We start from the raw sequence: 22,422 nt of genomic DNA on the forward strand, positions 1-22,422 counted from the left end.
AATATTCCCTCTCCTGTCCATTGCTACGATTTCTTACCTTTTCACAAGCAATTGCTACTAGCGCAACAGTTTATGCTCTAAAATGAAAGGAGGGGAAAGCAGCTTGAGGTCCTAGCTGTCTGCCCATGAGAGCCAGCGTGGTGGACTCGTAATCTGGGGAACTGGGTTCGCTTCCCTGCTCCTCCACATGCAGCTGCTGGGTGACCTTGGGCCAGTCACACTTCTCCGAAGTCTCTCAGCCCCACTCACCTCACAGAGTGTTTGTTGTGGGGGAGGAAGGGAAAGGAGATTGTTAGCCGCTTTGAGACTCCTTAAGGAGAGTGAAAGGCAAGATATCAAGTCCAAACTCCTCCTCCTCCTCCTCCTCTTCTTCTTCTTCTTCTTCTTCTTCTTCTTCTTCTTCTTCTTCTTCTTCTCAGCAGTTCTAGCCATGACTAGGGATGGATGGATCTGTCAATTTCTGTTCTCTCACTTTCTCATTTTTTCAATCTTAAATTCAGTTCTCTGAGTTTCTGCAGTAATTTGCAATTTTTGAAAAATACATCTTCATAAAAAATTGTCTTCATTTTAGTTACAGTGGTACCTCGTGTTACGTACTGTCTCCCTTACGAATGTTTCAGGTTACGCAGTCGGCTAACCCGGAAGTAGATGCCCCTTGTTGCAAACTTTGCTCCAAGATGCAAGTGGAAGTCGCTCTCCGGCGGCGCAGCAGCATGAGGAGGCCCCATTAGCGAAAGCGCACCTCATGTTACGAGCAGTTTCTGGTTACGAATGGACCTCCAGAACAGATTAAGTACACAACACTAGGTACCATTGTAATTTCTCCTAATTAAAAAAATGTATGCAATTTTCCCTGAGCAATTTTCCTAAATTTTGCATGTCATTTTCACGAATATATATTATGCATTTAAGTTCACAGTTTAGCCTACTATATGCATATAATGTGGTATATATTTCTACAAATAAATGCATCTTTGTACATTACTGGACTGGAGAACGGCAATGCAAAATCTGGAGATGTGTGAATTTCAAAAGGATGGCCATGATTCAGTTTGTGTACTGTTTTGGAATCTGTGGATTTTGTAGATTCACCTTTAAATGTGAAAATAATTGAATTTATCCTGCATCCCTAGTCATGATGACCGCCAGGAGGCAGCACCAATCTCTATCCTAATGTTTCCCATCATGCACTTCACATACCTAGTTTATTCATCAGAAGAGACTTTGAAATACCCAGCAGGCCTCAAGCTCTCCAGGTCAGTTCTTGAACACTGGCCACACAATACTCATTCCACACTTGTAGGAAATCATTGTTTTAGTGTGGCAGCACCTACACTTTGGAAATCCCTGCCTACTGACATTAAGCTAATGTTGCCATATTTCAAAAAGTAAAAACCAGGACATTCAAAAGCTGTTGAACTTATTTTAGGAAGACCCCAAAATTGTTCAGCTTTTTAAAAATGGAACCCTCAAAATTGTTGAGTTGTGGTTTTTTTGTGTTTTTCACAAAAACACCCCAAAATCAAAGATTCCCTGTAATGTCCAGGAAATCCTGGATGTATGGCAGCCCTAATTAAGCAAGCACCTTCACTGTATTCTTTTTGGCAAGTATGTCCAGACACGTTGTTGTTGTTGTTGTTGTTGTTGTTGTTGTTGTTGTTGTTGTTGTTGTTGTTTAATCTCTTTTTTGGTTCTTTTCAAATGTGTTTCATTGCTTGTTTTCAGCTGTTTTTATTGATCATGTTCACATTTCTTGCAAACTGCTTAGAAGTTTTTCTACAGTAAAGTGGCATATAAATTTTGTTAAAGAAATAAAATAAACAGTATGCCCACCCTACACATTGAGAAAAGTCTACCGAAAAGGGGGCGCTCAAGGTCAGACGGGTTGAGTCAATCAACCATGTTGAGCACCAAGTATATAAGTCCCGGGGGAGGAAGAGACAACATTTGCACTTAAGTTTGCGTTTGCCAAAGGAGATGTTTTACCTTGCACTGAAAGGAATAGTTCTCAGTCTCTTCTGGTCTAGTCTTCCTAAGGCATGGAGTGGTGTCAGCCATGCACCCTCCAAATCACCTGATCCTGCCCTTAGTTGGCTTCACCATCTCAGGTGCCTGACATCCTCACCAGATCTTTTCCCCACATTGATTCCAACCTTAGGAAATATTAAATTAGCTGGAGACCTGGCCAATGGTAAACTATAGCTAACCACAGCATCGCCGTGCAATTCAACGCCAAAGTAGACATGATGGTGGCAGTTCCATGGATTTAAACATGACACTATCCCAATTGTGTAGAATTCGGGAGATGGGATTTGATTCTAATCATCAAAACATAAGGAGCACCTGAGTGACAGGAAGGACACTAAAGAGTAGATAGGGGTACTTCCTCAAAATATTTCCTTCTAGCCCATTTTGCTCTTCCAGCCTTCAGAGAACAGGATGTGAAGGTTCCATACAGCATGAATTAAATACCTGCTCACCTAATAATTGTCCTTACCGCTCATTTGTCATCTCCAACTAGTTTTCCTAGAGTTACTCCTTGAGGGTGAGTAGTGCAAAAAATAAATTCCCCTGCAGCTTATTTACCAAAGCGCTTTTCTCCTCATCTGAGCTCTGATGCCCCAAGTGACTATGGTTGTACTTGGAGAAACATGTCGCAGAAAGAAGAAGCAGAGACCTTCAGGGCCCATCCGACCACAAGGCAGAGCGGGGAAGCCATTTTAGGCAGCTGGTTTTGGATTTCACGAGAGTTCTTTCGTTTATTGCTGTTGCATTTTAACTCCCAGGGTGAGGCACTTGTGGTATTTTCTATCTCAGGTGCCAAAATAATCAACATTAGGAATACAGTTTCCTGCAATGGAATAACACTTCTTCCCACTCCTAGGGAGCTGCCTTATCAAAAGTCAGGTCCATGCATTGCCCACACTGATAGCTCTTCCACTGAGTTATGGCTTTCTCTCTGCCAGAAGCAGAGATGCCCAGCGATGGCAGCAAATCAGCATTTTAAAAATTCTGGCAAAGTGCCTGAGCATCTGAGCACAGCCCCAATGTATTTTAATGCTCTCTCGCCATAGCTTCAACTTCATTATCCTGCTCATGCTGGGGCAACGGCTATTATTACGCGCCCTGACAGGTCGGAGAGGGAACCTGTTAATATTAAACCTCTGGATCTCAGTCGCTGCTGCTGCTGTTGGGTTTCACAATGGAAGTTAACAAAAGCTCACCTGGAATGGTCTCCCATTCCTAGCTAATTATTCCCATCTCACCTGAACCCTGGCTGGGCTCCCACTTTCCCCCATGTCCTTAGCTAGCACCGGTTGGCTCACTTCTCCCACTCTGCCCACCCCTCCCCCCGCCCGCCCCACTCCCCAAGGACAAGCAAAGTTATTACAATAATGAATTAGCCAGGCTGCTTACTGCTGCCAGTGGCGAAGGCAATTATCCCACTCTGCGTCCCCAGCCACTGCTCAGCTCCCTCATAAAGAGAGGCTTTTGGGGCTGCTTTGTGCTTTGATTGGAAATGAAGAGATTGCTAATTAGGGAACCCCTGCTGGGACCAGGCTGGCAGGAACAATGGCAAAATGGACAGAGCACCGAGTCCATTTCAGGAAGTGGGGGAAGGATCGGGGAATTTGCATGCCTCCGTAATGCAGTGCATCCACACGCACACCATAAACAATAGGGGAGACAATTTTATAGAGCTTTTCACCTTTTAAAGCATGCTAATTTGTTTATGGGGAGGCTATAATTTGCCATGTGTTTGCATAGGTCAGTGCCTATTGTTTCAGTGCAAAATGCACACACACACATACACACGCACACAATATCAACCTGAACCACATTCTCTTGAAATACATCTCCCCCACATAGCTCAGCTTCTATCCCCATCACGACTCCTGCTGAATAGCATTTCTTCTATCTAGGGTTCACAGGATGTCTTCTGCACATAATCCTGCAAAGGATGTCTGGCCACAACTGGTCTTCCTTTTGGACAACCAAACAACTCAACAAGGTCTCATCGCTTCAGGTGTTTAGGAAACCGCTGAAGACATGCAATTTTATTTGTTTTATCCTTGAGATGTGCTCTTCTGATGCCTTTTGATACAGTTGCATTTCAGTATTTTTTAAGCAGAACGTTTATAGTTTATTTTTAATGGTGTTATTGTTGTGCTGCGTTGTATTTTAATTGTATGATGCCTTGGGAGGGGTTTATCACTTACAGACAACATAAGCATGTTTACTATTTATTTAAAGTAATCCTAGTAGTGCTCTCTCTGACGCATTGTGGGATATGATGGGTAAGAAGCAGAGAACTTGCTGCAGAGGAGACAACTTTGCCTTGTGAGTGGAGGAAGTCATGTTGCTGGGTGACTTTCTTGTTTAAAGTAAACATTTAAAAACACTGCTAGATATGAGCTCCAGAACTGGATAAAGGAATCAAGGGCAAGACCACATATGAGATGAGTTGGTTTTCTATTTTTTCTGGGCAGTCATAGAAATCAGGGAGACTTGTTTCCTACTTTTATTTGTCAATTAAAAGAAGGCTACAGTGTGCTTACAAGGGAGCAGGGAGCTGTCAAATGATGGTGACAATGTCACAAAATGCTGCAGACATGTGTGGGACATTGAGTTAAATCTTTTCTGCTGTCATCAAGGCACTATCTGACAAGGGTCCATGCAGCCACATTCAACAAAACAATCTCAACAGTTATGGCTGCATAATAGGGCAGGGTGGGGAGAACTTTGCAAATTATTTGTTGCAAAATATTGTCACCTGGGTGCTAAGAAATGCAACATTGCTGCAACAGACGCATAACATGGTGAACTGCATACTGCAAGTAAGGAATAACAACTCTGCATGTCTGATGCAAAAGAGAGGAGGAAAGGGGGAGAGAGAGAGATCGTGCGGCAAAGCTCATGAAGCCTTGATCTCCCATTTGATCAGTTTTCCCCAGGCCAAAACTGGACAATGTCAAGAAAACTAGCAATCTTATAATTTAGTTTAGACCTCCTCTGCACAATAACATTAAGGGCTTTGAAAGTATTGCAGTTCTTTAATACGTGTGGTCTAAACCATTACTATTTTCGGAACTGAACAATCCAGAGCGAATGTCCACTGTAATGGTTTCATGACTAGTTTGGCAAGTTCCCCCAAATGCTACCAAGCTCTGCCGTGGAACCATTAGGCTGCATCCTGGCCCAGAATGCTCTGATCCCTGGCATGTGCAGGAAGGTCAGTGTTTTGCTCTGTTTGAAAACTGAATTGAAACCATAGGGTAGATTTGCAGCATTGTCGTAGGGCGTTTTTGCTTAGCAATTTATTGTGGACTTGGTGCTGCTCAGGCTTCACACGTTAATTGCAGCATCCACATCAAAATGCCGTCCCATATTTCCCACCCCCAATTAAATCTGGATTTAGCATTTCTGCAGCGTGAGGAAGGGATATACTTATCAGATTTGCTTTTTTTAAAAAAATCACTAAATAGGGAAATAATATGAAGCAGAGTTTTTATGAGGACATCATCACATTGACAAAGCTTCACAAAAACTGCATGCATTGAGCAGCACCCTGTCCACACTAAATGGTCATGTGGAAGTGCACCTAAGTCTAAAAGTCTTGCTTTTCTAAAAAATAAAAATAAAAAGTTGCTACTCACAGAACAACTGTGGTGATTATTCAAATAAACATATATGTGATGTTATGAGCACTTAGTAAAAGCGCTATTAAACAGCATAGACCTTCCTTCAATAAAAGTATTGCTCTCCATTATATCAGTGCTCCACAGCCTCCTTTGGCTGTCTTCCCTTGTAGATACTATGGCTGAATTTCTTCTATAAAGCTCTAAAGACCTCAGGTCACACTTCACACACGCCCTTCCAAATTCCAGTAGCTTTGTACACTTAGGAACATAGCAGCATATAGGAAGAGCCCTTCTGGATGAATCCAAAAGCCCATTTAGTCTAGCATCCTGTTCTCACTTTAGCCAACCAGATCCTTATGGTCATGATGCAATATTGCAAAACAATCCTGCACTTACACACATTTTTAGACTTCTTTCACGTTGATTATTTTTTTTTCTAATTGTTGCTCTCTGAATGAACTTACTAGCTGTAACATTAAGATCAATCTCCTGAGATATCTGCTTATCTCTGTGACGAAGAGCCATACGATTGAGCCTTCCTTATCCCATGATTGACCACAGAAAGGTCTTTATCCTATGAAGGCATGAGAATTACTGTCTGGTGTACAGGAAGAAACAGGAATGGTAAGGCTTATTCTGATAAGCATTGGCAATTCTGGTGGTAGCTCACACAGACGTTCTCCTTATTCCTCACTCAGAAGATCAAACACATGTATTTATTTTAGAAAGATACAGAGCCTACATCTTCAGAGGCATGAGTCAAGAATCTGTCCGGGGGACATACAGTCAGTTCAGTGTGGTGAGAGAGCCAGTGTGTTGTAGTGGTTAAGAGCGGTAGTCTCATAATCTGGGGAACCGGGTTCACGTCTCTGCTCCTCCACATGCAGCTGCTGGGTGACCTTGGGCCAGTCACACTTCTCTGAAGTCTCTCAGCCCCACTCACCTCACAGAGTGTTTGTTGTGGGGGAGGAAGGGAAAGGAGAATATTAGCCGCTTTGAGACTCCTTAAAGGGAGTGAAAGGCAGGATATCAAATCCAAACTCTTCTTCTCCTTCTCCTCCTCCTCCTCCTCCTTCCACTTCTTCTTCTTCTTCTTCTTCTTCTTCTTCTTCTTCTTCTTCTTCTTCTTCTTCTTCAATTTCCTAGCCATTCAGTTACAGATCTTAAAGTCATTAAGCTCAGGGTCCCCACTTGTCCCTAGAAAAACAGGATTGCCCTGTTTTTGGACAAAAGTGTCCCCTGTCCTGTTTGGACTTCAAACAGGGTGCCTTTCCCCCCGTATTCGAGCTTGGCCAGCCCAAAATGGTGGTTGCATTGCTGTTGATGTGGCTGACAAGCCCGGCCTGAGCGACAATAGAGAGAAGGGAAAAGGACAACCTCCTCTCCCTCCCTTGCTTTCTCCTTCCTTCCCTCTCACTAGTGCTCTACCTCAGCTGCCGCCTGCCAGTCTAGCATGGTGCAGGTCCGCCACTACTTGGCCCCCTCTGCCACCCCAACCGGACCTCTCCTCCTCCCTCCTCCACGCTTGAATCTCTTCGGATGCCAGCATGTGTGAGAGGCTGGAGCTGAGGCTCACATCACCCATGGGAGCCAGTTGTTCTCCCCGGCTCCTGCCCATCTACATGAGCCAAGGTGAGGAACGGAGCCAGGGTGTTCAGGGTGGTGGGAGGCCAAATGCAGGGAACCCTTCCCCCTCCACAAAGGGGGGAGGATTTGATGTCATGAGAGTGTGTGCCGCCCCCCAATCCCCACCTCAACCTGTCCCAATCTGTCCTGTATTTTGCCCAACCAAAGGTGGCAACCCTATTAGGAACACACAAGCTTAATTTTAAAACCATCTCAAGATGGCACATGATAAGACTAAAAAGAATAGTGAAAGGCCAGATACTTTTACATCAGTAAGTTTCAGCAGCAGAATTGGGGAACATTTTTATCTTCCTGTCCATTCACTTGCAGGTGTGTTTTTTTCTTCTTCATTCAGAAGGGTGAATATGAAATTGATTCAGTTATAGCATCATGGATGCCTTCGTTTGGTAAATGCATGGTTGTAGTCTCTGAGCCAGTGGTGAATGCTGTGCACTAACTTGGATTCTGAGCAATGGATGGGGTTCAAAGGAGTGGCAATTTGCTTTTCACTTCAGATTCTTAACCAAGTATCCTATAGGTGAGTGTGAACACATTTGGGGGGCAATTCTCAACAATTGTGAAGTGCCATTCCCACAAGCAAAATTCAGAGTAATGCCATCCAGATTTTATATACAGTGGTACCTCGGGTTACATGCGCTTCAAGTTACATATTCTTCAGGTTACAGACTCCGCTAACCCAGAAATAGTGCTTCAGGTTAAAAACTTTGCTTCAGGATGAGAACAGAAATTGTGCTCTGACAGCGCGGCAGCAGCAGGAGGCCCCATTAGCAAAAGTGGTGCTTCAGGTTAAGAACAGTTTTAAGCTAAGTACGGACCTCCGGAACGAATTAAGTGCTTTTTGAACACACTGTTTTTAAATTCCACCTTAAAAACAATAGACATTCAAAACAAACAAACTACAAATAAACTCTCTTAATTAAGTTTATGGGGCACAACTGCAATCCTGTGCATGGTTACCTGTCAAACTCTTCTTGCATATGGTCCCTCCAGTGCAGCGTAGTGGTTAGGTGTCCGACTAAGACTTGGGAGATCAGGGTTCAAATCCCCACTTGGCCATAAATCTCACTGAGTGACTTTGGGCCAGTCACTGCCTCTTGTTGTGAGGATTAAATGGGAAGAGGGAGCATCATGTACAACATCTTGAACTCCTTAGATAAAATGTGGGATAGCAATGCAACAAATAAATAATGAAACAGCTCTGATTTCCAACTATACAATAACTGCAAAAATCACCACATGTAAGAAAGACGTTTAACTCAAACATGATGGAGATAGAAAACCAGGCACAGGGAAAAGCTGGAAGTACAGAGCAGTCTTCACCAACCTGGTGCCCTTGAGACATTTTTCATTATGACTCCCCTCAACCCCAGTAAGCACAGCAATGCTGGCTAGGGATGGTGGACATATAGTCCAAAGTATCTGGACGATGAACAGACAGGAGTGGGAAGAAACTAAAAACTTTGTGCAGGAGAAAGCGAGGAAACAAGGAGATAAGAAGAGAAATAATAGAGATCTTCCAAAGTAAGGTTCATATGACTCAACAAAATTCCAAGCAGGCAGTGGGTGTGATGACTTCAAATTACAAACGCACTGTGGCTACGACTCTCTTGGAGTGTGAAGCCTTATGGAAACATTAGGCTTATAGGAAAGTGAGTGCAGGCTTCCTCTTTCACACCTTGGTAATCTAGTCCATAGGGGACGCAGGTGGCGCTGTGGGTTAAACCACAGAGTCAGGACTTGCCGATCAGAAGGTCGGTGGTTCGAATCCCCGCGACAGGGTGAGCTCCCATTGCTCGGTCCCTGCTCCTGCCAACCTAGCAGTTTGAAAGCACGTCAAAGTGCAAGTAGATAAATAGGTACCACTCCGGCAGGAAGGTAAACGGCGTTTCCGTGCGCTGCTCTGGTTCACCAGAAGCGGCTTAGTCATGCTGGCCACATGACCTGGAAGCTGTACGCCGGCTCCCTCGGCCAATAAAGCGAGATGAGCGCCGGAACCCCAGAGTCAGCCACGACTGGATCTAATGGTCAGAGGTCCCTTTACCTAGTCCATAGTAATGAAGAAAATACATGCCTTGTGAAGAAAAATATATAAATTGCAGAATTTTCATTAAAGCTGCATCTCTCTCTCTCTGGCTCAAAGCACAAACTCTAACAAATGGAAAGCTCAGTAGAGTAGAGGGAAGTGTTTTTGCTTCTTGAAGCTACTGGAAAAGCCATTGGACTATAAAGTTGCTCAAGGGATACCAGAATTATGCTGACAACACAGGAAGGTGACATTGAAACCAAGAGGAAGCTCTTTTCCCCGGGTCCTTTGGTCTTTCCAAGTGAAAATTCATCCCCAGCCCCCTCTGCCCGAACGTCATTTTGCTGTTTTTGTGACTCTTCCAGGGAGCTTCAACAGAACTGATAGGAGTCGCTTCCAAATGGCAATTCCATCTTTTGTCCATTACAGTCGCTGCAGACAACAGCTTCGCAAAGGGAATTGTATGATGGGCTATCCTTGTGTATTGAAAGATAAGATTCCCCAACCCTTACTCCGCTTCACTGACTGCCACTTGTGGGGACTGTGTAACGCAACATGCAATATTGCAACACATTTTGGCGTACACCACAGGGGGGAAGGCAGGAAGGAGTAGGAGATGCAAGTTGGGCATAATTTGAAGTTCCAGCTGCTACTACAGAAGGCTCATTAGGACAGGTTTGGCAGACATGGCCAACAGGCAAATATGCCCAAGTTTAGCACATTCAACTTGCCTTAGTGTTTGGACTGGACCTAAAAGTACAGGAGTGGGAAACCTGTGGACTTTCAGGTGTTTCTAGACTGCAACTCTAATACAGTGGTACCTCGGGTTACATACGCTTCAGGTTACAAACGCTTCAGATTACAGACTCCGCTAACCCAGAAATAGTGCTTCAGGTTAAGAACTTTATTTCAGGATAAGAACAGAAATCGTGCTCCGGCGGTGCGGCAGCAGCAGGAGGCCCCATTAGCTAAAGTGGTGCTTCAGGTTAAGAACAGTTTCAGGTTAAGAATGGACCTCCGGAATGAATTAAGTACTTAACCCGAGGTACCACTGTAATCCCTGACAATTGTCCACACTTGTCAGGGGTTGATGGGAGCTGGAATCCTGCAACACCTGGACGACCAATGGCACTCCCATCAATCATCCTGAGTTGCTTTGCTGCACAGTATATCTTACTTTGCAGTCCTATACACACTGGCCTGGGAGTAAACTCCCTTGAATTCACTGGAACTCCCTTTTAAGTAAACATAGGATTGTGCTATAAGTGTAGAAATTCATACTTGTAATAGATTTAATACAGTGGTGCCCCGCAAGACGAATGCCTCACAAGGCGAAAAACTCGCTAGACGAAAGGGTTTTTCGGTTTTGCGTTGCTTCGCTAGACGAATTTCCCTATGGGCTTGCTTCGCAAGACGAAAACGTCTTGTGCTTTTTTCTTAAAGCCGCTTGAAGAGGCGCAGTTGCGACACACCGTGCTTCGCAAGACGAAAAACATCGCAAGACGAAAAGACTTGCGGAATGAATTATTTTCGTCTTGCAAGGCTAGTAGGGCTCCATGTGATACACTACTTAAAAAAAAGCCTTAAGAGCTTATACTCCAGTTAGATATCTACACACACACAACAATTTCAGGGATAATCTTTCAGTAAATGAGAGCATGGACCCATTTGAAAGGATCTGTAAGATTTCAAAACAGGAAATATTACTTTCTTCAATTCTCAAGAAGGAAATATCAGATTTAAAAAAAAAATAGAATCTTTTCAGCTTGAGTGTTTCTCAAGATAAACACCAGCAGCAGACCATTTGAGTGCACCTTTATGGTATATTTTTCACAATTTGCATTTATACACAGCTGCAGAGTGGGGGAAAGCATGCTTTGCTAGACAGTACTGTAGGAAATTTTACAACCAAACACCAAAATAAATCCCTGCACTTGCAAAAAAAAGGAATAGAAGTAACAAGAGAAAAAGAGTATGCTGTGTAGTACCAGGGAAATTAGTGAGAGAAGAGTCCAAGGAGATCTACTAAGGGGGATTGGCTGCTGCTCACGTAGATAGCAAGAAAACTAGGAAGGTGGTATTAATTCAGAATATCTGTTGGTGAACACTTAGTAATGTTGAGATTCAGTGACAGGAGGTACGCATTGATTTGATCGACGTCTTGCTTCCGCATTTCAGTGACGGAATTAGCTGTTGTGTGAGTGACTCTTCTTGAAGCACATAGCAGGTACAAGGAGCCCAATCCAGATTGAGAACTGAAGTGACCTGCTTCTGTTTCAGTCATCGGTGAAGAGACTTAACAGCCATATTTAATTCTATCATTGCCCACTAATACATGACCCGTATGTGAGAGGGAGGAGGGAGTGTTAACATTCTGGCTCCTCCCCCAAAACAGTGGTCTCTGATCCAGATTGCCTGCTATCTGTTTTGGAAGGAGGCGGCATAGGGGAAGTGGTGATCAAGAGTAGAACCACATCAGGGGCAAAGTCCCCACAACATTGCTTTCTTAGTGTGATTGTCTTATTGCTGTTTGGGGTGGGGGGCACTCTTGCGCTACAGTGCAACAAGAGTGGGACTAAATACATATACATATGGTGACCATTTCACGCAGGGGCTCTGTTCCCAGCCCCCACACATGTCAGTGGAACATGCATAAGCATGCCCTGCCCCCATTGCACCCTGTTCCACCCCCTTTCTGCTCTCTTCCAGGTCCAAACAGAATTAGGTGTCAGTGATCACACATCAAGTGGATGTGCCTAAAATGGTCACCGCCTAAATATATAAATTTAGTGTGTGTGTATACACACACACACACACACACACACACACACACACACACATATACCTGGAACATTTGTGATATAAAAAGTTACAGGATTTCAGGAGGATGTTATGGGAAATTCACTGATTGGAAATTAAGCATTACATCCACCCTGAAACTTCTGTAGCTGCAAACGGTATTGGAAGTAGGGTCATAGATAACTGTCCCAGTAGCATCATGAACACAAATCACCATGAATGCTCAATAAGAAGGACATGTGGAGGGGCTCTGAGACCTCAGCAAAGGGGGCCAGAGAAGGATGGAGACCTCGTAGCACTCTAGATCTTGTGGGACTTCAACTGCCATCAGCCCAAGCCAGCATTGCCATTGTTCAGGGATTATGGGAATTGGAGTCTACATATAGGAGGGCCAAAGGTTTGCAGATTTGCAGCCCCCTACGCTCGCCCTCAATCTGCTTCAGAGTATTGGGGGACCCTCAGGAATAGTGTGAGGAGCATTTGGGTTTGCAGAAGAGAAAGGGAATTGGCGAAAATAGCCTTCTATGGTTTTCCCAGTAGTGATGTATAGAAGTGAAAGCTGGACCATAAAGAAAGCTGATCACCGAAGAATTGATGCTTTTGAATTATGGTGCTGAAGGAGACTCTTGAGAGTCCCATGAACTGCAAGAAGATCAAACCCATCCATTCTTAAGGAAATCAGCCCTGAGTGCTCACTGGAAGGACAGATCCTGAAGCTGAGGCTCCAATACTTTGGCCACCTCATGAGAAGAGAAGACTCCCTGGAAAAGACCCTGATGTTGGGAAAGATGGAGGTCACAAGGAGAAGGGGACAACAGAGGGTGAGATGGCTGCACAGTGTTCTCGAAGCTACTAACATGAGTTTGACCAAACTGCGGGAGGCAGTGTAAAACAGGAGTGCCTGGCGTGCTCTGGTCCATGGGGTCATGAAGAATCGGACACGACTAAACGACTAAACAACAAGCCTTCTACCTGTGGAAGCATCCAGATATCAGAGCAGGAACCTCTCTCGGGGGGAATCTGACACACTTCCACAAACAGAAGCAGTCCTTCTATTCACAGAACAACCAGTCTAATTCCAACCCATAGGTTCAGCTCTATAAACTGGTCACACTGGCACTTCTGGAATGATACAATCTGGGAGATTCCAGCTGTTACTGATCCCAAGAGACCCCAGCATCATAGATAGGAAGGGGTTGTCCAATGAACATGCAAGATCAGTAGAATACAGCTGTATGTCCACCAAGCACAGTCCACGTTGTGAAAGCCAACTCATCACCAAACCACCACATGCTGAAGTGGTTGTGAAATTCTCCTCAAGTAACACATTACGTGCATCTTACAAAAGTAGCACAATTTATGGCTAGCTGTTCAATTGCTTATGAAAAGGGAGTTGGCAAGAAGTCAAAGATGATAACCAAAACGAGTGCCTTGAAAAAGAAGTGCAGAGCTATTTCAAAGCCAGCAGAGAAGCAACCCTCCTTCTCATGCGTTCACCATTTAAATGATCGTTTATTTGTAGCTTCTGCCAGATTTTCACAGTTCATACCATGAACATTTTGCCCATCTGCAGGGAAACTGTTTGGAAGCCTCCCCTGACTTTGTTTTAAATATCTCACGGCATCATCCATTTTAACACTGCCAGATGATTATTCTCCCTCACCGTCCCCACCCCCTTCTACAGAACTGAAGTTGTACAGCAGTTGAAAATGCTAATGGCTTAACTGGTTTCATTTTTTTTTCCACAGCAGCCCTGAGGGGGTTTAACTCTTTCCACTGCCTTGAGATCCTGCTTTTGGAGTTCAATGTTTAACTCGCGCTGGGAGACTCATAAATATTCGGAGTCACTCTCTCCCTCTCTGTTTGATTAGGAAATGAGCCTTTAACTCAATGTAATCCCCAAGCCATTAACAAAAAAGACCTCAACAGCTCCACTATTAGAATTTCACTTCTAACCCACAGAGGATTGAATTAGATTAACATAACTACCAGCAATCTGAGTTTATTTTCTGTGCCAGAAAGAAATGTGTTTTCCAGAAAAAGAAAAAGGAGGGGTTGATAAAAAGATGGAGAGCATAATGTAATGTAGAAATTGAGAGATGATAAAAAGTCAGTCTGAAAAGATAAAAGAAGGAAACTAAATAAGCACAATCTCTTTAAAAAAAACAAAACCCAACAACAACTGGGCTGGTAAGGCCTTATTTACTTATTTTATCATGTGAATGGTTTATAATTTAAGTAAAACTAGTTGTTTCTTCTCACTTTCCAAGCATCAGTTCCATCACCTGAGGCTCCCAGGCATATATTCCTGGCAGATGCATTCCACACACCTGTACAAGAGCCTACTTGGCACACAGCATTTATGAAGTGATGAAATAAAATAAAAGAAGAAGGGGGTGGTGGTAACGTGGTCAGACAACATAGCATCCCTTGTAACTTTGCAAGCATAGATAAGTCACACAGGGCTGAGCATGGTATGCCCTCTCTCAAAAATCCCAAAAGACTTCATCTGAGAAACAAATTCTGATGTGTTGCTGGTGCAAGTTAAAGAAGCAGGAACAAATTAATAGCATCATACCTTTCGCTTACTATATCAGAGTTCCCCCATTATCTATAAACTAACTACCCAAACATAGGAAAGAAGAGCATTCCATATTCTGCTAACAGCAGCTGATGTTTGGGTCGGCGGGGGGGGGGGATATATATTTTGGCTAAACAAGATGGAACACACAGATACAAATAGGGGAAATCCAACTACTTTTCATACATATTCCAAACATGTTGAAGAAGAAAAGGAAAGAGGAGGAGGAGAAGTAGAATGGATGTTTGCAAGCATGTGATGAAAAGAGGCATCATAGAAGTTTGAATGTTTTGTGGGAAAGAGATCAGGGTTACAATTCTAAACCTGCTAAATGTACACTAGTCCATAAAAATATTGACTGTAATGGGACTAAGGGCACATAAAGGGGTACTGGGGTATAATTTGTGCATTTATTGAGAATGCAAAACCACTCCTTTCTCCACTAATTTGCAAGAGGATCTAATACATTAGTTTTCATGGAAAATCTGGCCTCTGCTCACACAACTGAAGAATGAAATACAGAAAACAAGGAAGGAATGCATGGACTTAATGTAAAGCCAACATAAACTAGATTTACAGAGAGCAAAGTCATTTGATTTCTAAGCACAAAAGTTACAACAAATGCAAATTAAGTATTTTATGAAGTTGCTGTCTTGCTTGTTTTCAGAGGAATTCTTTTCCAAATACATCTTGAGTTTAAATGGTCATCGGAAACATTTTGAACTTGTGTTCCATTACATTAAATCAGAAGTTACATTTACCCCATTTGATTGTGCCAACAACCGGAGGGTTTTATGCTGCCGGTCACAAACTTTTCAGGAACATGTTTGCTTTTTCTTACACCAAACTATAAAATGCATTTGTAAGCTACAGAATTTTGCAAATTGTGTAACTTTTGTACAGCAAAAGGAAACAGCTTTGTGGTATACATTCACTCAAAAAGATTGCTTTCAAAACAGATTCCCCTCATCTAACCACATAATAACTACTATCAATCATTTCATTACATTTTATGCAAACCATCTCTACGCTTAAAGTAAAGAAAATAATTTTTCTCAAATGTATTTTACAACTGTAATTCATTTCATGGAACTAAATTCAAAACATTAACTCAATTCTCTCAACAAAAAGTTGCCAGATCAATTTTTGAGATCATTTTAAAGTAAGACAAAATAAAAGACTGAGAAGCTAAACGGTATAATCTTTATGAGGTGGGGAAGATGATATTAAAAGGAACAACTAAGAAGATGCATTAATAAAGAATTTTGTTTAGGACCAAAATGACAAATTTCTGCACTGGAACTATACAATAATATACTCATTGGTTTGCCAAAATAAAACCCAAAATTGCATGAAGAACAAATACTAATTACTGATTTTCTTAGCACTTTTTACAGTTTATGATAATCCACATTTTTGCTATTACTAGAGACAAGCTGCAAAGGGGTGTTTTTGTCTGTGGAATGCCTCAAGGCTAGCTTCTAAATACTAATCATAAATACAAGGCATTGACCAGACTGACACCGATATCACTAAACTGTCTTCCCCAAGTCATCTGTGTTTCTTTGGTCACAGTCGAGACATTCTATACTAACTAGGTAACATTTTTTAAACACACACACACTGAAATCTCAGAGGCAAAAAGCATTCCATAATACCCTTTTTTCCACATGGGTGCATTAATGAACACTTGTACCAAAGTTTCCCGTGAATAGTTTTAGGTGCAAAAAAAATATGTCTGTGTTGTTGAACTTTCCCTATATTCAGACCTGATATCAGTGCTAGGAGCACAGAAGAACTCTCACCTTGACAAGCCCTTAAACAGAGTTACGCTGTTGTGCGCTGGCTTTCTTGCAGCAGCAGTGTTACAACTCTTTGCACTCTCTAAACAATACTATCTAGCACAAACTTTCATTTGTTTGCTTTGGGATGAAAAACACCTCATGATTAAATGGCATTTGTTTCCCGTGCCGAAATAAACTTGCCAGCCTTCCTCAAAAAATGTGAAAACAGACTTCACACACACACACATTTTAGTTCAGCTAAAATACGTGCTCCCATAATTTCAAGTCCAAATAAAAGGACTGATGCAAGGGAAGGGGGAGCCAATTCCCCCAATAAAAGGTGGGAAATTAGGTACTTACATGATTCAGGTTGAGAGGTGAACCTCAGGGCCAGGGTAGGATTTCCTTTGCCCCCTTCCCAGGTGTTTCTAATTGCTGATTAAATATCTTTTGGTTCCGCTCGCACTAGCCGGGAGTCCCCTCTGCGTCTCTGTGTCTCTTTGTGACTAAGGACACAGTACTCTGAGTCCCAACCTATAAATAGATTCCAGCTCCGTGATTGATATAACAGGCAGCTGACAAGGGAAAAAAAATAAGCAGGTCTTAGGCATAGCAGCAAAAGCTGCTCCACAATGCATACAGGGAGGACGCCCCGTAGCCACCCATAGGCACAGCAAAGGGAGAGTGTGCAGCAATTGCTTCCGCAGCAGCGTTACAGCAACTTGAAACAAGGGAAGCGAAAAGAACAAAATCCAATATATGAATAACACAAAAGGACCAGCCAATATCAGAGTCCTCTAAGTCTCAGGCTAAGGCCCCAGATACAGTCGGCGTACGCTTTCCAAATTGTGTGCGTACCAATTCCAGGCCCAGCTCTGAAAAGTTTCTTTTCCCAGAACTGTCTTGAGATAGATACCTGGTCCTGCCAAAGTAAGGCAGGATGCTTTGCACGACCAAAGACGAGAGGTTTTCTCTTTCCAGAGCACCAGCTCAGAAAACACAGCCAGGGTATTGCTAACATTTTCTCCTCATAAAAGATTTCCCAGCCTAAAGCGTTTTCTAGCCTCGGTTCGGCATCCTTTGCTTTTGGAAAAACTTTTACGGATTCCGTTATTTTGTTCCAAGCGTGTCCAGGGAAACATCATAACCCAAAGTTCGAGGTGGCTGAGCTACTGGAGGGCCCAGTGACAGGGGGCTTTCTGAATGACCTGGCAAATCCTTGAGGATGAACTATGTGAGGCAGATTCAGGTAGGTAGCCGTGTTGGTCTGACGCAGTCAAAATATATAAAAAAATAGTCCAGTAGCACCTTAGAGACCAACTAAGTTTGTTCTTGGTATAAGCTTTCATGTGCATGCACACTTCTTCAGATAGTATGTGAGGCAAGGGGAGAGATACTCAACCTTGGTGTCTACTAGCCACCCATATTCTTTTGCTGCCCCTAATTTTATTGACTGTATTCAAGCTGGTTGCAAAAGAAAGAGAAATTGAATTGGTTGGGAGCTGCAAAAAACCCGGTTTTGAAAGTCTTTTTCAGGTTTCTGAAATGAGAACTCAGGAGAATATGCCACATTCACTTTGGGAACACAGGAGTTTAATGTGGATTTGAAGTTTCATGTGCCTTGTCCACATGAGCATAGCTCGCATTTCCATCTAAGTGGCAGCCCACAGTTTTTAATCTGGGGAAAGGGGGGAGTAAAACCAATATAAAATTACTCAACTGGGAGTGTAGTGGAGTGCATTATGAGTTTCCATCTATCACCACACCCTCTACTTCCATTTTGCTTCTGTCTGCCCATAGGAAAGGATGCCGGTTCCTGGTATTTTTTTCAATTTTTAAAACAGTTCTTTTGTGCAAAACAGCTGTATTAAAAATAAAATTTGCCACAGAGAATGCCCTCTCCCAGGACATATACACACCCCAAACAAAAACCAAGATTTACCAATGGTTTTTTTCCCAGGTATCACTTATTCCAGAATTCTGAGTACAGTATGTATATGGTGCAGTGGGCCAGCACTAATCACGTGACCTCCCGTTGGTCATATTGCTTCTGCTTCCTGGGAAGTGGAGGGGGAGTGGCACAGAGGTGAAGTCAGCACAGTGCAAGCACATCAGCAGAGCCAATCCCTCCAGTACATTTGCACCATGCCAACCTCACTGCCCCTCCGCCTCTAGCTCCTGGTAAGAAGCAGCAATGGAACCAATCAGAGGGCAGGTGAGTGGCCACACCCTGGTGAAAGTTCTGGTTGCTGCCCCACACTCTAACTTCAGCACTTTTACAATGGAACTGTAGCAGAGCTAGTGAATGATGAATGGTCGCTATAGAAAGCCTTGGAAATCTGCAACTAGCACAGTGAAGGATAAGTGTGGTTTACTATGTTCTTGTCCTGCCACAACCCTTCTTGTTTGGGACCATTGTTCACTGGATGGTCCCAGTTTCAATCCCAGGCATCTCCAGGTATGGCTTGGAAAGACTTCTGCCTAAAACCCTAAGAAACCGCTGCCAAGGGAGGGTGGAGAAACTCATTTTGCTTCACACTTTCCGAAACAATACAGGACAGAAAATGCAGCTGTCCTTCCCAAGTCACCCTTCTCTGAATTTTGCAATGCAGTTCTCCAATGCAGGTATCAAGGGAAAGTGTGCATAATGATTAGGGAATATAAATAAATAAATTCAGAAGTTAGTGAAAATAGCATACAAGCATGCCTTGTATTAGGGGAAATTGCTCGCAAAAATGTGCTTTGCTTCTGTGTTCATCTCGTGATTTTTAGTTGCTTTGTTACATTAGAATACTGGATGATTTGAATATTGTATCCTAGGTTCCTAGAAGCTGTGAAATCAGAGACTAACAAATATAGTTAATTACAACAACCCCCAAAGGAATTTTTCTAGACTCTCATTCCCCCCCCCCCTTACTACCAGTAGGTAACATCCACTTAGATGCAGTGCTAGAACTAGTACTATCTGGCACCTGTAACAATGTCAGTTCTGCAGATTAAAGTGGTCAAGAGCATATACAGTAGTACCTCGGGTTACATATGCTTCAGGTTACATACGCTTCAGGTTACAGACTCCGCTAACTCAGAAATATTACCTCGGGTTAAGAACTTTGCTTCAGGATAAGAACAGAAATGGTGCTCTGGCGGCGCGGCGTTTGCAGGAGGCCCCATTAGTTAAAGTGGTACTTCAGGTTAAGAACAGTTTCAGGTTAAGAACAGACCTCCGGAGCGAATTAAGTACTTAACCCGAGGTACCACTGTATGCAGTAAGGTGACCCTGCAAGTTAGCTAGTCCGAAACTGTCAGGGGCTTGCTATACTAATAGTAATACCTTGAACTTGTTTCGTAGCAGTTCGGCAGCCAGTGCAGATCTTTGAGCAGAAGTGCTCTATACTGTCAGGGTCTCACTCCTGTCAGCAGCCAGGCAGCAGCATTCTGCACTAACTGCAGTTTCCAGATTGAGCCCAATGGAAGCCCTATATAGTGCATTGCTATAATCCAGTTCTAAAGTCACTACTATGGTAGCCAAGCTCTCTTAAGTCCAGGGTTGGCGATAGCCAAGGCCGACCCAAGGCATGTTGCCACCTGAGGCGAACCGCAAAACGGTTCCACCGCTGCTGCCCCCACCACCAGGGAAGAAGGGGTGGATGAAGATCTACATGGGGATCTGCTGTCCCTGTGGAGCCAGTTGCATCACCTTGCCTCATGGGTGGGCCAGCCCTAGCCATAGCTATCGTACCACTAGCAGTTGGTAAAAGGCATTCCTAGCCACTGAGGATACCTGGCAGTGGCATGTGGTGAATTTTTTTTGTTTCAGAACATAGCCAGCTTGTGAGCACGACTGGGGGGGGGGGTGATGCACATGTGAGCCTCACACCTCCCTCCGTAAGCCATGCAGAAGCTTCCCAGGCACTGACAAGGAGATACCAGGCCTCTGACAAAATGCTGGAGCCCTGCTGCCTCCTTCCCAAAGCCTGCTCCTCCGGGGGAGTGAAACCCCATCCAGGACAGGTGCTTAACCAATTTATTTGATGAAGGAACTGCTCACTTCCCTCTTGCCAGTATTCATGCTCAGCTTATTTTCCTTCCTGTATCCCACCACTGCATCCAGGCACCATTCCGGGGCCCTTAGAGTCTCTCCTCATTCAGACGTTCTGGAGAAATAGAGCTATCATCAGTGACCTGACGGCACCTTGTCCCCAAACTCACTGCTGCTCCCTGTTCCCCATGAATCTGCTGCCTGAGGCAATACCTCATCTTGGTTAGGGGTAGGGCTGGCCCTGTGGGGAAGTTGTGCTATTCTGTTTAAACAACAACCCATCATGTACAGTGCTATATAAATAACGACACCATATACTTTCTTGAAGCAATAAGCCAAAGGTTCGTGAAAGATATCCCCCTTTAACCTAGGACCGAGCACAGTCTTCACAAATTCGGGATTGTATTTTAGAACCTTGTGACGAAGAAGCACCGCTTCATTCCAAGTGGAAAGCCCCTGGCATCCAGGAGGCAGGATGGGAAATGGCTAGAAAGGGTGCAAGACTGATAAATCACAGAAAAGAGACGAGAAAATAAAAAGATCACAACGAAGCAGAGTTATTAATAAAAACCCAAACAAGCAACCTGTAGATTGGTAAATCCTCACATATTGTCATTTGAATATCCAGTCTCCAGTGTTGTCGTGTGCTTCAGTGCAGGTGTACATTAAAGCACATTTGACTTTTGACATTTGACATCCCCCAAAGAATTCTGGGAATTGCATTTTTTTAAGGGTTCTGGGCATGTGCATGAGTAAAGATTTGTGTTTTAGTAAAAAAATATTCTTCATCAGTTTCCATAATATTGAAGAAGAAGGGGGGGGGATCATATTTTCCAATACAGCCCCAGGTGCAAGCAAGGACACAGAAAGCACAGATGAAACTTTAAAGTATATCTGGAAAGGAAAATTGAAGCTTTTCATTTCCAAATCAAGTTGAAAGCATCAGGAAGTCTAGACTCAGCTTGCACTATTAAAACAGACAGGTCAAAATGTTGAAACTCCAAGGGCTGCATCAAGACATGTAGCCATTGTGTTTTGTGGTTTTAAAAAAATCCTGGCTTACAAGCGCCTTTGCTAATTTAAAAGAGTCCAGCATGCATTCTCATGCATGTAGGAAAAGTCTAACCAGACCTCTTAGCATTATATTTGGATGTCTTCATATGAGAACCGCTTCATGTACTAGATTGTTGGTACATGCACCCCTGTGAATAGCGCACACATGTTTGTAGCAGTGTATCATGGTGTGGCACATGTCAGGGAGCAGGGAGTGATTGCAGCTGCCTGTTGAACATACATTCAATTGCAAATTTGAGTTTCACTCTCCATAATGTGTGAAATGGCCCCAATATACTATTTATTTACTCTTCTAGCATTTACTGATTGAAAAGTGCATTTAGAGAACACTCCATATACAAAGTCAAGCTAAAGGTAAAGGGACCCCTGACCATTAGGTCCAGTCGTGGCCAACTCTGAGGTTGCGGCACTCAGCTTGCTTTATTGGCCGAGGGAGCCGGCGTACAGCTTCCGGGTCATGTGGCCAGCATGACTAAGTTGCTTCTGGCAAACCAGAGCAGCACACGGAAGTGCCGTTTACCTTCCCGCCAGAGTGGTACCTATTTATCTACTTGCACTTTGAGGTGCTTTCGAACTGCTAGGTTGGCAGGAGCTGGGACGGAGCAACAGGAGCTCATCCCGTCGTGGGGATTCGAACCGCCGACCTTCTGATCGGCAAGCCCTAGGCTCTGTGGTTTAACCCACAGCGCCACCCGTGTCCTATATACAAAGAACGTTCCTGTAAAATACAGTATATTTACTGTATAGAAATAATATTAACCTTTACACAAATTTGAATAGTTTGAACATGGAGATACCTTTGAAACAAGATTGTATTGGGAGTGGGCATAAGG

The 22,422-nt window shown here is 43.5% G+C and overlaps 1 protein-coding gene across 2 annotated transcripts in view; it reads right to left on the bottom strand.

Annotated features, from left to right (window-relative positions):
- Positions 1–17,124, bottom strand: part of ESRRB (estrogen related receptor beta) — a 155,073-nt gene extending 137,949 nt beyond the window's left edge. For both annotated transcript variants that reach the window (XM_083502712.1, XM_083502713.1), the window contains exon 1: positions 16,837–17,124. In XM_083502712.1, coding sequence (XP_083358838.1) covers positions 16,837–16,838 — 2 coding nt within the window. In that variant the 5' untranslated portion in view covers positions 16,839–17,124. The remainder of the gene's footprint in view (positions 1–16,836) is intronic.
- Positions 17,125–22,422: the final 5,298 nt, after the last annotated feature.

Source organism: Podarcis liolepis (assembly GCF_965112155.1).
Source record: "Podarcis liolepis genome assembly, chromosome: 1".
In the NCBI taxonomy this organism is placed as follows: Eukaryota; Metazoa; Chordata; class Lepidosauria; order Squamata; family Lacertidae; genus Podarcis; species Podarcis liolepis.